Raw genomic sequence first — 15819 nt, 5'->3', positions numbered from 1 at the left:
ATTTATTATCTCGTTCTTCATAGAAAAACCTTGCCAACCCCTGTGCTAGTCACCTTGAGGATTGAAGCTGAGAATAAGGTTTTACTAAGAAAAGAGTCATTAGGCCAGCATGTAGTATCTTTGAAGAATTATAGAGCACCATAGAAAGCTTTTGACACAGGTGAAGATAAAGTCTATTTTCAAATTAAGTTTCTTTTCAGTCCAACATTTATTGAATTCCTATTACTAAAAGACTGTGGAAGACATTGGAGCTATATAACAAATAAAACGGGGTCTTAATGTAACTAAAAAGTGATTCAGGGAGTCATCTTCTCTGAGAGAAAAGATAAAGGCCTGCATTAAAAGGATTGTATGCAAAATTTTTCATGTATCCACCTTTTTCTAAGGAGATGAAGGCAAGGATAGACAGTAGGTTGTTGGAAATTTGGGCCTGTAACTCAGGAGCAGAAGACTGGAGAAGGAATGAACCACCATTTAACAGCTACTTTATGTGTGGTAGTTAATTATTACATCAATCCCAAAACATAAATGCTGCTTTGCAGTTTCTACTTCAGGTCATACTCTAATGTCCATATTGTTTTCACTAAATCAAACTGCCTCCTAAATGGAAGCCAGCGCGGAAGAACGGGAAGTCGAGTCCGAAAAGAAATTATTAGTGGGGTGATCCACAAATCCCATTAAAACTCCAGGAGACACACAGGGAAAGACTGTAGAATGAGAGAAAAGGTTCAAACACAAAACTTGAAGCACTGTCTGCATTTAATTGTGGAAATAGGGAGGGAAGCTAGTGAAAAACTGAAAACAAGTAATCTGAATGTGTAAAGAGAGCTAAGAGAGCAGTTTCAAGAAGGATAAGGATTTCAAAAGTTTTAAAAGCTGCAGTGCCTTCAAGTAGGATGGATACAGAAATGAAATAATTGAATTTGGCCAATAGGAGATAAGGGAATATTTTACATTGTTCTTCAGTTTGGTAGTGAGTAGCCACATGCAGCTATTTATAATTTAAAAAATTCAACCTTCAGTTCCTTAGTTGTACTAGCCATACTTGAAATGCTCAAAACCCGCATGTGCCTGTGGCTACCATATTGGGCAGCTCACATTATAAAACATTTCCACCGTAAGAGAAAGTCCTATAAAAATGTATTTTTGAAAGCATCCGGTAGAGTAGAAGCAAGACTGTGATGGGGAGGGTGAACCTGTTTTCCCTAAGCCCCCTTCAGTAGTTTGTAAATCTGGTGGATCTGACCTCTTTAGCCTGCATTTGCTAGCTTCACTTTGCTATTCAGTTTTACCCTCACTGCTCTTCCTGGACTGTTGCAATGGCTGCCTATCTGCCTCCCAAATTCTTCACTTCTAACCTGTTTTTATACAAATCTTTCCTCCAAACAACAGTCTCTTGTCAGTGCCAGTAATGGCATCAGTCACCCTTAAATTTTTTTGGTACTCCACTGTGGTGAGGGTTTGGATAGAGGTATTGCATCAAGGCTTTGGGGAAGTACGGTAATTTCCTCTCCACTCCCAAGTTTCCTTCCCTGCACTTACATAGCTCATAATCCAACGAATGCACCATGTTTAAAACACATTTATATCACACAAATAACATCAGAGCAGGAACAATGGCTAATCATTACTCTCTTCTGTTTTTTTATTTCAAATCTTTTTCTCGTCTGCAACAGCTGTGTCCCAGTTAATAATTTGTTCCTTTTCACTTTACAATTTGCAACAGCCTTTTAAATAGTCTTACTTTCAATCTCTCCTTCCACATTCCCCGGAAGGGTCTGGTCATAGTGCTCCGTTCCTTCCAGTGACCCCGTTACGCCTACAGAATAGAATGTAAAATCTTCTATAATCTGGCGCAACCCACCTTTCCTGTCCTAACACCCTCAGCACTTCCTCCTATCTGCGGCACTCACCATTCCCCTAGCACGTTACAATATATTCACCTCCCTCTCTCTCGCCCATGCTAAGTCATCTTTCAGACCCCAGGGCCCTCTCCCATTCCCCGAAGATTGCGGAGTTCGGGGGAAGATGCACAAAGAGCCCCAAAACGGATGAGTTACTCAGGGACTCAAGGGGGACAAATCTGCTTGCTCATGTCCCTCTGGGGAGCTGCCCTAAATAAGCTGCACTCCCAACCCTTATTTTTTCCCCGAAATAAACCAAGCGAATTTTCCCCGTAACAGAGAAAGATTTACTAGCCAAGAGTCTCAGCAGAGAAAGATTCCATCCAGAGCTCTGGGAGGCAAAGGGGATTGTGGGAGCTCGCTTCGCCGCCCCGCAGACTCATGGGAAATGTAGTGCAATTTTTCTCCAACATGGCTGCGCCCAGGTGAGGTGATAATGCTAGTACGGCCGGCTGTCTCTGGGGTTGATTGGAGACACTAGCGAAGGAGAGAGCACCCGCGTGGCGAAAACCCTGCCTGAGCTGAGGCGGAGGTTTGTGGCATTTCTTACTGGCAGACATGATTGCAAATCCTCGCTTTCTCTTGTCGGATCTCTATGGCCTTCACCGCGTTGAGTTGAAAACCTAGGGAGGAGAGAGGGGATAACGTCCTCACCGTTACTCTGGTGTGGTCCCTGGGCACTAGATAGTCTTTCTGTTGGGTGGTCCTGTCAGTGTTTGAAGTGCCTGTGTTTGTGTTTAGTGGGGATGTCCACACGATGTCTGTGTCAATCAATTTCCTGTTTGGGAACTGGCGGTTCCAGCCTGGGGAGTATTACTTCGGCGCTTCTGGGGGTTTTGTGACCTGTGCCAATCCAGTAAAGAAAAGGCATTTCTAGAGATTGGTAACTCACGTAGCTGAATCTTCTGTGCTATTGTTTGAGTCATCCCTGAGACCTTTGAGCTAGCGTCAGCTTGTAGTTTTGCTTTCAGTTAACAAATACTTAATGAACGCCTGCTGTATGCCAGGCTCTCGAGTCTGTGTCCTTAAGTAGACAATAGACTTCTGGGTGAACGAAACACGCAAACAGGTAACTAATTGTACCGCAGTATGACAACTGCAGAGATAGAGATGAACACCAAGTATTAATGAAAACATTGAGGAAGGCCACCGAATTCAGACTTCTGAAGAAGAGATTTAGGAGATAAGATGGCAAGGTTAGTAAGTTTAGGCTTACTCAATAAACGTTTATGAGGTGCTAGATTCTGCTCTAGGTGCTGAGTGCTGCAGTGTGAACAATCCACAGAAAATTTCCACTTTCATAGAGCTTTCTTTCTAGTAAATTAGAGGACAAAGATGGAGAATAAACAAATTAGTGAGAGCGTAAGAATTGAGAGTAGGTGTTCAAAGAATTAAAATAGGGTGATATGAAAAATGATAGGGTCAGTTTTTTCTAGTTATTTTACATTTTTAAAATTTTAAATAGGTAATGCAATTTTATTAGCTACAAAATTCAGAAGTTACAAAAAAGGAAAGCTCCTTTTCATTCCCATACCAATCTACCCATTTCCTTTTCCTAAAGGCAACCCATATCATTAATTTCTTGTATGTCCTAGAGAGTTATATGTATACCCTGTATATCTGTGCTATACTTCACAATCAGGCCTAATTTGATAGGCATTTAAGTTCTTTCTGATCTTTGCTGTTAATTATGTGTAATTTATATACAAGCACAGGAACGTTTGTCTGTAATGCTTTGTTCATTATAGGCATTCTATTACTAAAGGAGGGTGCAGACATACTACTGTTTCCACTTAGGGCAATATCTAATTGAGTATATTAGAATTAAACTTACTAGCTGAGCATGTGTGATCTCTAAATTCTTGTTACCCTACAGAGTGTGTGCTTAGGCTGGACATGATTAGACTTGACTCGTGTGGGTAGTATTCCAATAAATAGTGACCTCACTCCTGTAACATCCCATAACGCTCCCGTAACATGGCAAGGAACATCCAAGCCTTTGTGCAATAATGGAAATTCCTTGGCCAGGGAAGTGGCCTTGTCAGAAAGGGATCATCTCCAGAGCTCAGCAACTGGTATCAGCCTATTATTCCTTGTTGACGTGACTCAGACTTGCTGGGCCAGTGTGTTACCAAGTCCCTGGGATGGGGAACAAGTGAGCCTCCAGAGTTATTGTTTCTTTGCATGTAATAATGATATTGCATGACTGAGTGAAGGAGAAGGGAAAGGGAATGGCAGAAATATTATGAGGCTCCATCTGCTGGTGCTGGACTCTTAATGCCAGACTTTTTAAAAGATGTATGCAACATTTTTCTTTCTCATTTCTTCCACTTTGCAGTCTTTGCTCATGGACATACTAAGAAAAATTTTTTTAGTACATTCATCCCTTGTTTTCTTTATTGCATACAGCAAAGATGTCATTCCAAAGATGATGACCTTGGAATGGAATGGCAATAAGATAGTTCCTTTGAGGGTCCTCAGCTTTTCCTTTCTTCTTAAACCATTTTGATCTGGCTCTTTTGGAAATTGACAGTAATTTAGTAATAGACGTATTTAACCTTTTTAACAGCTATGTGATAGTGCCAAGGATTAACACAGCCAGACATTAGTTAAAGCAGTAAAAACTTTTATTCAGTAACTACTCACAGTAGGGGAAAGAGCTGCACAAATTCATTTTGTTTTGTAGAGAGAATGGGGAGGGCGTAGAACGAGGTATTTAACAGAGTCAGAATTGAAAATATGAGGGAGACCCCCCCCAAAAAAACCCTGGAATTATCTTCTGGAGGATGGGCACCTTATAGCACAGGCTTCCCCTGCTAGGTGAGTGTTCTAGGAACCCATCTGTATCAGTGTACCAGCTGGTGATGTTGTGAAAGGCTGCCTTTGGCTTCAGTGAATTTTTTTTGAAGACTTTTTCATCGTGTTTGCACATTTCATGATGGGTGATTTACTAGTGCACCTGCACACACCACAATGAGCGCTCAGCAGTTTTTGACCAAAAACAGCATGCCCCCCCCACCCCTGTTCACCTGATCTCATTCCAATCGACTTTCTTTTGTTTCCCTGATGAAAAAAGTCCTTAAAGGGAAACATTTTGCCGATGTGGAAGAGGTGAAACAAAAAACAGCAGCAGCACTAAAAGACATCAAAATCAGTGAGTTCAAAAGTTGTTTTGAGTAGTGGAAAAAACATCCTGATAGGTGTATTGCATCAAATGGAGGGTACTTTAAAGGTGACTGAGGTTTAAACGTGTAAGAATACACAGTTTTTTATAAATAAATTCCAGTTTTTGGGAGGGGGTTCCCCCTTACCCCGCATATGGAAAAGATTGGTCAGTGAAAGTGCAAGTCGACCAGCTGTGTTTGCTACTGGTAGTTACCAGAGTTTGGATTCTGTCCTACCACGGAGACTGGGAGCCAGGCTCTACCCTTCCTGATGATTGTATTTCAAAAGAATGGCTCTCAGAGACACTTCTGAGCTGCAACACATACGTACTCATAATTGTAAATGAGTACGTATGCAAGACATACGTACTCATAATTGTAAGGGTAGTCAGGGGTCTATGGCCAGATTTTGCTAGAATAAATAGTAAAACGTCCTGGCAGCATCTTGAGTTTTCTCAGGCAGGCATTTTAATGGGTAGCTGGGGTCATTCTAGGGACATGGCTTTATGCTGCTTGCTGTAAGCCATGCTAGAGTTTGGTCAGATTTTTTAGTCCAGGGTTTAGATGGAGTTTTTTTTTTGCCAAATAGGCAGTATTCCTATTTTATAGGTGAAGAAGCCTAGGCACAGAAATAAATAACTAACTCATACCAGATCAGCTTAAGTGGTAGAGCTGAGATTTGTCCCTGGAGCTTGAACACCTAAACACTGTTACACTGTCTTATAGCACTGCAGAAGGCTCTGGGCAAACAAACAAACAAACAAAAAAACAACTTAATCCCTGTTTTCAAAGAACTCAGTCTGGTGGAATGGGACAAACATTACAAAAAACCATTATAATTAGTGCAATGTTAAAAATATCTATATAGTTATCTCCTTCCCGTCTAATGATGACTCCTAAAACTTTCTAATCTCATTCCCTCTCCTTTTAACACTATCTAGTTTAAGAAATACCTATGATGACTTTATGTGTCTCTTTCATATCACATTCCTCTCTTTCCTCCCAGAAAAATTTCTCTCCTGAACTTTGTGTTTATGCTTTCCTTGCTTTTCTTTGCATTTTGCTATATATATTTCTAAACACTATATGCCTTATTTTGGGGTTTTGAACTTTATGTAAATGGAATCATACTGTATATTCTTCTGTGAAATTTTTATTTCTTTTTTTCCTTTCCTAACATTATGTTTGTGAAATTTGCCTATGGCACATTTTACCTAGAACTTCATAAGTAAAGGGATCCATGACTTATGGTAAAATAGCTCACTTAATAGAGCTAGAGCATTGGAATGTTTTGTAGAACCCCAGAAGATGCTATTGGATGTTCTTGTTTCTTTGTTCCCTAAGTATTTCTTTATATTCCATTCATCTTTTTGTTTTCATTTATCTTAGTTGGTAAAAGGTAAAGTAAGCATTTAAAAAATGTCATGTAGAAATATTTGTGAACTATAGAGTACTCATATATGAGTAGCATCAATATAACTGCCCCTTCAGGACTCTTAAGGTTGACATTTTGTACTTTTTTTTCCAGTATTGTCATGGATAGCAACCATCAAAGTAATTGGAAACTCACTAAAACTGAGAAGAAGTTCTTAAGGAAACAGGTTAAAGCCAGACATACTTTGCTGAGACATGAAGGCATTGAAACAGTGTCCTATGCCACTCAGGTGACCTAAAACTTTTATTATCATTTGAATGTAAATGTATTTGCCATGTTAATGTGTTAGACTAATATTTGTTAATAATTTCTCAGAGAAGAAGGCTGTAATTGTTCAGTCATGTATTACATCTATACTAAATATATACATGTTAGGGCCTGTTAACTTTTTATTTTTAGACTTAGCCTTAGTGTAGTTTGAGTTCCCATTGATTGTGTTGGTTGAATGAGAGGAAGTTGTGGGTATGAATTAACTGTACAACTCTCTACAGTTTATAAAGTCTTCTCATATTCCTGATTATATTTAATTTCTTAAAAATCCTTATGAGATATATGAGAAAATTAAGGTTTTGAGAGGTTGTGATATCTCCATTGATAATAGGTGGCTGAAACCTAAAGCTAGATCTTTTTTAGTCTTCTTTTTTTTCTTCATAACTTCATCTGTATCATAAAGTATTTTGATTATATGCTATAAAACATTTTTTCTTTATTAGATTTTATTTACAAAGACTTTTTATCATCTTATGGCAATAATTATATATTGTGGGACTGTGAGACTTCCTGGGCTATGAATTAGAAAAACTTACTTTGACTCTTATATCCTCCACTTACTTGGACATGAGCAGCATCCTTGACCTCAGCTTTCTTCATCTGAAAGGATATAGTGTTGCATACTTTTTATAAAATACCATTGGATTGCTAGATTCTAGGAGACCATGTATATGACAGTACTTATTAAAGTATCATACAAATATCAAGGATTCTTACAATTTAGGATAAGAGTAGGAAGGAAGCTTAGTGATCATTTAACTGAGGACCAAAGACAAACAATTGAGAAAGTGAAGCTGGGATTAAAATTTTGGTCTCTCGACTCTCAGGCCAATACGAGTACTCTCCCCTTGTGTCGTGCATCTGCTGTCTTCTGTGCTGCATCACAGTTTAGGAGTGAGTACTCTGCTGAGGGAGGTTGAAATTTAGCAGGTAAAAGGCCCTTACTTAAATTTTGTTACATATTGAGGACTTCAGAGAATTTAAATCAAATACCTTTAAAAAGGTTTGTATAGATGATAGATTAGGGTTACTATGTCTGCATACATTTTCTGCCAAGAGCCACTGAAGCTGTGCGGTATTCAGAAAATTCTGCTGACATCCCCTGTACTCATTTCTTCCCAAGTGTAACCTGCGTTCTTTCCCTTGCATGGGTCATGAAGGTGAGAAAAGAAATGGGTTCGGTGTCTTTGTTGCCACTGCAGCTTTTTTGGCTGGGTCTGTCTTTTCTTTCGTATCTCTAGAAGCTTTACTCTTACCTTTGTGGCTTCCCACATGTCATCTTGTTTAGGCTTGATATTTTTCTCCACAGTATTTTTAAGGGAAAAGAATAAAATTAAAAAAGGACCTCTAATTATATGTTATCTATCCAGGGGAGAACAAATGCTCTTTTCACCCTGTGTTATAAGTATAGGTTCCTTTGTGTAGATTTTATAGCCATTATGAGAGTTTTCAAGAGCAGTGACCTTCAAATGTCAGGATTGAAGATAACTTTTTAAAAAATTTCTGAATTTCCTACTTCATATTATTGGGAAAATTGCTTGGCCAAAAATTATAAATAAAACAATTATTGCATTTAATTACATTGTATAACTCATATGTAATAGGAAACACTGAACTTTTGTGTGTGTGTGTGTGGTTTGCCCTTAGAATCTCCTGCAAATCACTTAGACAGCATCTTTGAGGACCACTAGTATTCTCCAAGTCACACCTCATCATCTTCCTCAGTTCCTGGGTAGACACTTGCCAGTTACAAAACCTTTGCAGTTTCTTAGATTTGGGAATATGGAAATATTTTTGTAATTACAGCTGCATATAAGCAAATTATTTTGGTATTTTAATTTAAACCTCACTAAATGTGGTCCAGGATGAGCCATCTGAGGCTAAATTTTACAATGTGTTTTATAGTTTTGTATTAGTGTGTTTGTTTATTATGTGTTTGTGTATACTTGCATATATGAAGTATTGGCTGTCCTAAAAAAGAACAGTGGTTTACTTTTCTTATCATCCAATTTTATAACAACTCTATTACATACTTTTAAAACAAGGTTCTAGATGTTCCCATTTTGTATATATGAAACTAGTACATTATGTTCTAATCTCCAATGTAATGTAAGTCAGGTGTAAGCAAACTACTGTCCTCAGGACAAATCTGGCTTGTGAGGTAAGAGTGAGTTTTACCTTTTTTTTTTTAAAAGACTTTATTTATTTATTTTTAGAGAGAAGGGAAGGGAGGGAGAAAGAGGGGGAGAGAAACATCAGTTAGTGCCTCTTGCATGCACCCTGACCAGAACTGAACCCACAACCCAGGCCTGTGCCCTGACCAGGAATCGAACTGGGGACCCTTCCCTTTGCAGTACAGTGCCCAGCCAACTGAACCACACTGGTTAGGGCGAGTTTTACATTTTAAATGTTGTTAAATAAAAACAAATCTATGTGACAGAGACCTTTATGACCTGTGGGGCCAAAAATATTTACTATCTGGCCTTTTTCAGAAGTTGGCCAATATCTGGTATAAATGATGCAACTGGTGAGAGTAGGCCATCAATGGTTTACTTTTGTTATGCTGTAAAGTTTTTAGGAGTCATGCTTCATCAATTAAAGATCTTAACACCACATAGATGCTTTTTTTTAAAGTTCGGAGACTAGAAGGGCACTAGGCTATAATCATCAGAATCTTTTGAATGAAGTTTAGTGCAGGACTGCAAATGACCAGAAGTAAGCATGAAGTTTAAAATGGGAAAAATTTTAATTATAAAATGAATGAATTACTCAGGCCTAGAGGAAAATTTTCCTATTTTATATTTAATAGAATCTGTGACTGGTTTTTCTTTGAGCCAATACCTTTACTTTTAGTTTTTGGTAAACACTGTATAACGGTGATACCAAAAGAGTGAATTCTGGAAACTGACAGAAATAAGTTTGAAACCCAGCTTCTTCTAATCACTACCTTAATCTAATTTTCTGATCTTCAGGTTTTTTTTTTGATGAAATGAGGCTAATATTACATACTTTGTAGAATTGTTGTGAAGATTATGTTAATGAGGATTAAGTAGGTAAAAGCATATAGCCAGAGCCTGGCAAAAAGCAAGTATCAGTAACTTCTTGCTCCTTCTTCTTTTTTCCCCTCCTCTTTCTTTTTTATTAAGTTTTATTTATGAACAGTAAAAAGTTATCTTTCAATTTGTATATAGGTCATCAAGAAATGATATTTTACTGAAAGGACTATTTAAAAATCAATATTATTTAAAACATAGGAGTACTTTTTAATCCCCAAATATTTAGTAAATTGATTTACATACTTTGTATGAAATTAGAAAACCAAATAACCACTGTAAGGAAAGCCCTTTTTCTTTCATAATTACACCTTTGTAGAAATTTTATTTTAAAATAATCCTATTTTATAGTATTTTAAAATATTTTTTCAAAATAAATAGGTTGATATCAATTTTTCGTGTTAACTATCTTTTTTTGTTTGTTCTTTAAAGATTCTGGTTGTTGCCAATGGTGGTTTGGGTAACAGTGTGAGCAGGAACCAACTGCTTCCGGTTTTGGAGAAACTCGGACAGGTGGATGTTCTCTTAATGCCTCCTAATAAGCCCTACTCATTTGTAAGATACAAAACTATAGAAGAATCCAAGAAAGCCTATGTTACCCTCAATGGAAAAGAAATAGTGGATGATCTAGGACAAAGGATTATTCTGTACTTGAATTATGTGGAAAAAGGTATTATCATTCATATATCTTTTTAAAATTAGTTCTTGCTTCTGTTTGAGTTTACTTTTCATACCTAAGTTGGGAGTTTCAGAATGTATAGACCGTCTGACATGTTTATAGAGGGGCATACTGTAGATATTATGAGAAACTTTGTTTCTTTTTCTTTTTGTTTACTTTTTTAAAATAGCTTTTCCTTTTTCAATTACAGTTAACATACAGTATTATATTAGTTTCACATGTACCACCCAGTAATTAGACATTATATAACTGATTAAAGGACCACCTTGATAAATCTAGTACCCATCTGATACTATACATAGTTATTACAATATTATTGACTGTACTCTCTACACTATATTTTATGTCCCCATGACTATTCAGTAACTACCAATTTGTACTTCTTAATCCCTTTACCTTTTCACCCATTCCCCCAAATCCCCTGCCATCTGCCAACTGTTAACATGTTCTGTGTATCTATGAGACTGATTCTGTTCTGCTTGTTTGTTTATTTTGATTTTTAGATTCCACATATAAGTGAAATCATCTGGGATTTGTGTTCCTCTCTCTGACTTATTTCACCCAGCACGATACCCTCTAGGTCCATCCATGTTGTTGCAGATGGCAAGATTTCATTTTCTATGACTGAGTCATACTCCATTGTATATATGCACCACTTCTTTATTCATTCATCTGTTGATGGACACTTAGGTTGCTTTCTTATCTTGGGTATTGTAAATAATGCTACAATGAGCATATGGGTGTATATGTCTTTCAATTTAGTGTTTTGGGTTTCTTTGGATAACTACCCAGAAGTGGAATTGCTGGGTCCTTCTTTGACTTGTGTTATATAGTCTTTGTTTGAAAGTCTGTTTTGTCTGGTGTAAGTATTGCTACCCTAGCTTTCTTTGTTTGCTTGTTTCCATTTTCATGAAATATATTTTTCCATCCCTTTACTTTTAGACTATATGTATCTTTCAGTCTACAGTGAATCTCTTGTACACAGCATATGAAAGGGGCTTGTTTTGTTATCCATTCAGCCTCCATATGTCTTTTGGAGCATTTTTAATCTATTTACATTTAAAGTAATTGTTGATAGATACGTATTTATTGCCATTTTATTTAAATATTTTATCTTATTTTTTCTTCTTAAAGAAGACCCTTTAACATTTTTTGTAATATCGGTTTGGTAGTGATGAACTCCTTTAGCTTTTTTTTGTCTGGGAAGCTTTTTTGTATGTCCTTCCATTCTATATGATAGCTTTGCTGGGTAGAGAAACCTTGGTTGTAAGTCTTTGCTCTTTATTACATAAATGTTTCTTGCCAATTGTTCTGGCCTGCAAAGTTTATTTTGAGAAATCAGCTGGCAGCCTTAAGGGAGCTCCCTTGTAGACAACAGAATTCTTTTCTCTTAATGCTTTTAAGATTCTTTGTCTTTAACCTTTTGTATTTTAAGTATGATATGTCTTGGTGTGGACCTCTTTGGGTTCATCTTGTTTGGGCCTCTCTGCACTTCCTAGACTTGTATGTCCATTTCCTCCACCAGGTTAGGGAAGTTTTTCATCATTATTTTTTCACGTGGATTTTCAATTCCTTGCTTTCTCCCTTCTTCTTTTGGTACCCCCATGATGCGAACGTTGGTATGCTTGAAGGTGTCCCGGAGGCTGCTTACAGAAACCTCATTTTTTTTAAATTCTTTTTTTCTTTTTCCTATTCCGACTGGGTGTTTTCTGCTTCTTTATTTTACAGATCTCTGAGGTGATCCTCTGCTTCTTCTACTCCATTGTTGATTTCCTGCAATGTATCCTTCATTTCAGTTAATGTGGTCTTCATTTCTGACTGGTACTGTTTTATGTTTTCAATCTCCATTTTTGTTTCCTGTTCTTTGTTGAACTTTTCACTAATTTCATCTACTCCTTCCCTGAGTTCACTGAACATTCTTATAACCAGTGTTTTGAACTCTGTACCTGGTAGGTTGCTTGTCTCCATTTTGTTTAGTTCTTTTTTGGAGTTTTGTTTTGTTCTTTAATTTGAGATGTGTTTTGTTATCTCATTTTGGCAGCTTCCCTGTGTTGGTTTCTGTGTATTAGGTAGAGCTGCTATATCTCCTGGTCTTGGTATAGTGGGCTAATGTAGCAGGTGTCCTATAAGGTCCAGTGTCACGGTCTCCTCAATCACCCAAGCTGGGCACCCTGGGTGCACTCCCTGTGTGGGCTGTATACATCTTCCTGTTTGTAGTTGAGCCTTGATTGGTATTGGCACTTCAATGGGAGGAGTTTACCTCTAGGCTGATGGGCTGCAAGGTCTGGCTTTGAACACAGGGGAGGATCAGCTGCACAGGGACCCACCAGATGGAGCAAGACTTACTTCATCAGGGTTCTGGTGCGCACTGAGTCTGCCTCTGGAGTCTGTTGTTCATGGAGGTGGTTGGTGGTGCCAACGTGGTCTGAAGCTGTCCACCAGGTTTGCTGGCTCTGGGGCCTCCTGGGAGGTACAGGCCAAGGTCAGCTGCCACCCGGCATGAGCTATAAAGCCACCTACAGATGGCTACTGCTTTTGCTGTGCTTAGAGGTGACCAGGAAAGGGCAAGCTGCAAACCCAGGCTGGCTGCTGCTTATGCCTGGCCTGGGGCCACTTAGTGAGAGGAATGGGGCATGCTGAGGCTAGATGCTGCTTGTTTAAGAGATGTTAGGAAAGTCTGAAGCCTGAGCTATGACAGGCCATTTGTATGGGAAAGCCACTGGAAAGGGCTTGAGTGGGCCCACAGTTGGGCAAGGTGAGGTCTCAGGGAATCTCCAGGGTGGGGTGAACAATATTAGTCAGGTGGTTGGAGACTGAGATGTGGTGCTCACCTGCTGGCTCTGTAGGAGGAGGGCTCAGAAAAGGGATAGTAGCCTCTGTCAGCACTTCTTTCTGGTTGAAAGCTTCCCTTCCAGCTCTCTCCCTGATGCTAGACAATTCAGTTCCTCTTCGTATGTCCCTGGTGCCTTTTGAGCTGCTGCCGCAGCGCTGGAGTTGAGAGGGAATGAGTCTGAGTAACTTTGTGTGCGGGCCCTTTAAGAGGGATGCCCAGGGCTCCAGAAGCCCTCCCTCTCACTCAGCTGTAATCTGCACTGGTTTTCGCAGCCTGAAGTTATGGGGACTTCTCACCACAAGTGGGTTTAGGACTAGCTCATTCCAGGACTCTCTGCTCCTCATACCAGTTTTGAATGGCTTCTTTTTTATATCCTTAGTGTAAGACTTCTGTTCAGCTAGATTTCAGGTGGTTTTGAGTGATGGTTGTTCTATTGTTTAGTTGTAATTTTGATGTGGTTGTGGGAGGATGCAAGTACAGTGTTTACCTATGCTGCTACCTTGTCCAGAACCAAGAAACTTTGTTTCTTAGTGAGATTTAAAAAAATGACTCAGTCATGTTCAAATAGAATATTTACGTAACTACTGTTCTATTTGCTGTGGGTAATTGTAGTAGATAAAAAGTACCATAATTTTTATCTTGGTCTTTGTTTTGCACTTTTAATATGTTCATGCCTTTTAGAATTCTTGATTCATAAAATGAGGATTGGGAGTTGTTTAAACTGATAAATTGCTGTTGAATAGAGTTATTTATATAAAAGAACTTTAAGTTTTGTATGTGACTGTTTTAATTTGGTTTCCCACAGCACAATGGAAAGAGTTGGAGCCTCAAGCTTTACCCCCAGGCCTCAAAGTAGTGGAAGAAATTATTTCTTCTGAGGATGAGAAACTGCTTTTAGAAAGTATTAACTGGACAGAAGATACAGACAATCAAAATTGTGAGTAAAACCTTTTAAATTTGATTTTTTGAAGTGATTTTTTGAAGTTTTAGACATGCAAAATGCTATGTTACTGATGCTTTTTTTCTTTACCCTCTTTGGTTTTATTAAAACTCTGATATTTCCTCAAAATTACTTAAAGTAGCCTGGATCCAGTGTTAGGCCAGTCTTACCAACAAATCTTAGTAGCATTAATAGTAAATGATATTTATATAGCTATTGATTTTAAGCTCTGAACTGATTAATATAGACTAGCTAATGTTGGTTGACCTAACATTTATAAGCAGTTTATATATATCATCTTATTTGATCCTTTCCTCCATAAGGCGGATTTCCTGTGAGGAATCAGCACGCCATTCGTTGCCCTACCGTTATTATGCAGTAAGAGCCTTGTGGAGATATTTACAAGTTAGTTACTCTGACTCTACAGATCATTAGCAGTCTGGTGAATGGCAGTGTACACGTTAAGTCTTTCAGATTGATTGGGTGAAAACCTCTTAAGTTGTGAGATAGAATGGTTAATTTTATTAAAGACAATAATTGAGCAGTTAACAAAAGTTACCATTACTAAAGTAATCCTTAATCATCATGTTGGCTTTCAAATACATGAGGGAATGAAATTATTTACCAAATACTTCACTTTCTTCTCTTCATACAGTTCAAAAATCCCTAAAACACAGAAGAGTAAAGCATTTTGGTTATGAATTCCACTATAAGAATAACAATGTAGATAAAGATAAGCCATTACCTGGGGGTAAGTAATTGTTAATAAATGACGGTCCAGAAAAATTTAATATATTAGAAATATATCATAGTTTAAGATGTTTCATTTGTCATTTTTAGGTAAACTTCCTAAATATTTGTTTAGACTTAAAACATTTTAATTAGCTAAATAGTGCAGTTTTGTGTTGATAAACCTCATGCATACAGATAAAGCTAAAGTTTCTCTTGAACATTGTACTTACATACTTCTTCTTACAATTAGTACCGTTAACAGTTTAGCATATATTATTCCAAACCTTTCAAACCTTTACAAAATGAGTTTACATCCAAATTTAAGAGTGTATAGTTATTAATATATACTATTATATTGTATAAGTTGTATATTCATATGTTACATATAGTGCTCCAACTTGTTCTTGTCCCTTTGTGATATATCTTGGAGACTTTATATAGTTTTCATTTTATTGAATGATAATAATAGCTTATTCAATTAGTTCCATTTTGATAGACATTTAAGTCTTTTCTAGTTTTTAACTTTTTTACAAGTAGTGATTCAATGAGTATCTTTGTACATCAACCAAGAGTTTCTGAAGGGAGGTTAGTAAGTTATAATTATGTCAAAGTTATATTTTTTAAAAAATGTTAATAGAGCCCTCTCCAGGTGGCTCAGTTGGTTGAAGTGTTGTCCTGTACACCAAAGGGTTGTGGGTTCCATTCCAAGTCAGGGCGCATACCTAAGGTGCGGGTTTAATCCCCTGTCAGGGCACATAAGGGAAGCAACCAATTGATGTTTTTTCTGTCACATTGATCAACAAAAAACC

The 15819-nt window shown here is 37.7% G+C and overlaps 1 protein-coding gene across 2 annotated transcripts in view; it reads left to right on the top strand.

Moving 5' to 3' along the window:
- Positions 1-2307: 2307 nt before the first annotated feature.
- ALKBH8 (alkB homolog 8, tRNA methyltransferase) overlaps positions 2308-15819 on the top strand; it is a 60468-nt gene continuing 46956 nt past the window's right edge. The window contains exons 1-5 of one of the 2 annotated variants that reach the window (XM_054592238.1): positions 2308-2329; positions 6597-6732; positions 10259-10496; positions 14144-14275; positions 14934-15029. In XM_054592238.1, the coding sequence (XP_054448213.1) occupies positions 2316-2329; positions 6597-6732; positions 10259-10496; positions 14144-14275; positions 14934-15029 (616 nt within the window). In that variant the 5' untranslated portion in view covers positions 2308-2315. The other variant, XM_054592240.1, reaches the window with a different exon arrangement.

This window comes from Pteronotus mesoamericanus, unplaced genomic scaffold, assembly GCF_021234165.1.
Source record: "Pteronotus mesoamericanus isolate MK-2021 breed Mesoamerican mustached bat unplaced genomic scaffold, CSHL_Meso_final scaffold_36, whole genome shotgun sequence".
NCBI lineage: Eukaryota > Metazoa > Chordata > Mammalia > Chiroptera > Mormoopidae > Pteronotus > Pteronotus mesoamericanus.
This window is presented reverse-complemented; position numbering and strand designations above follow the sequence as displayed.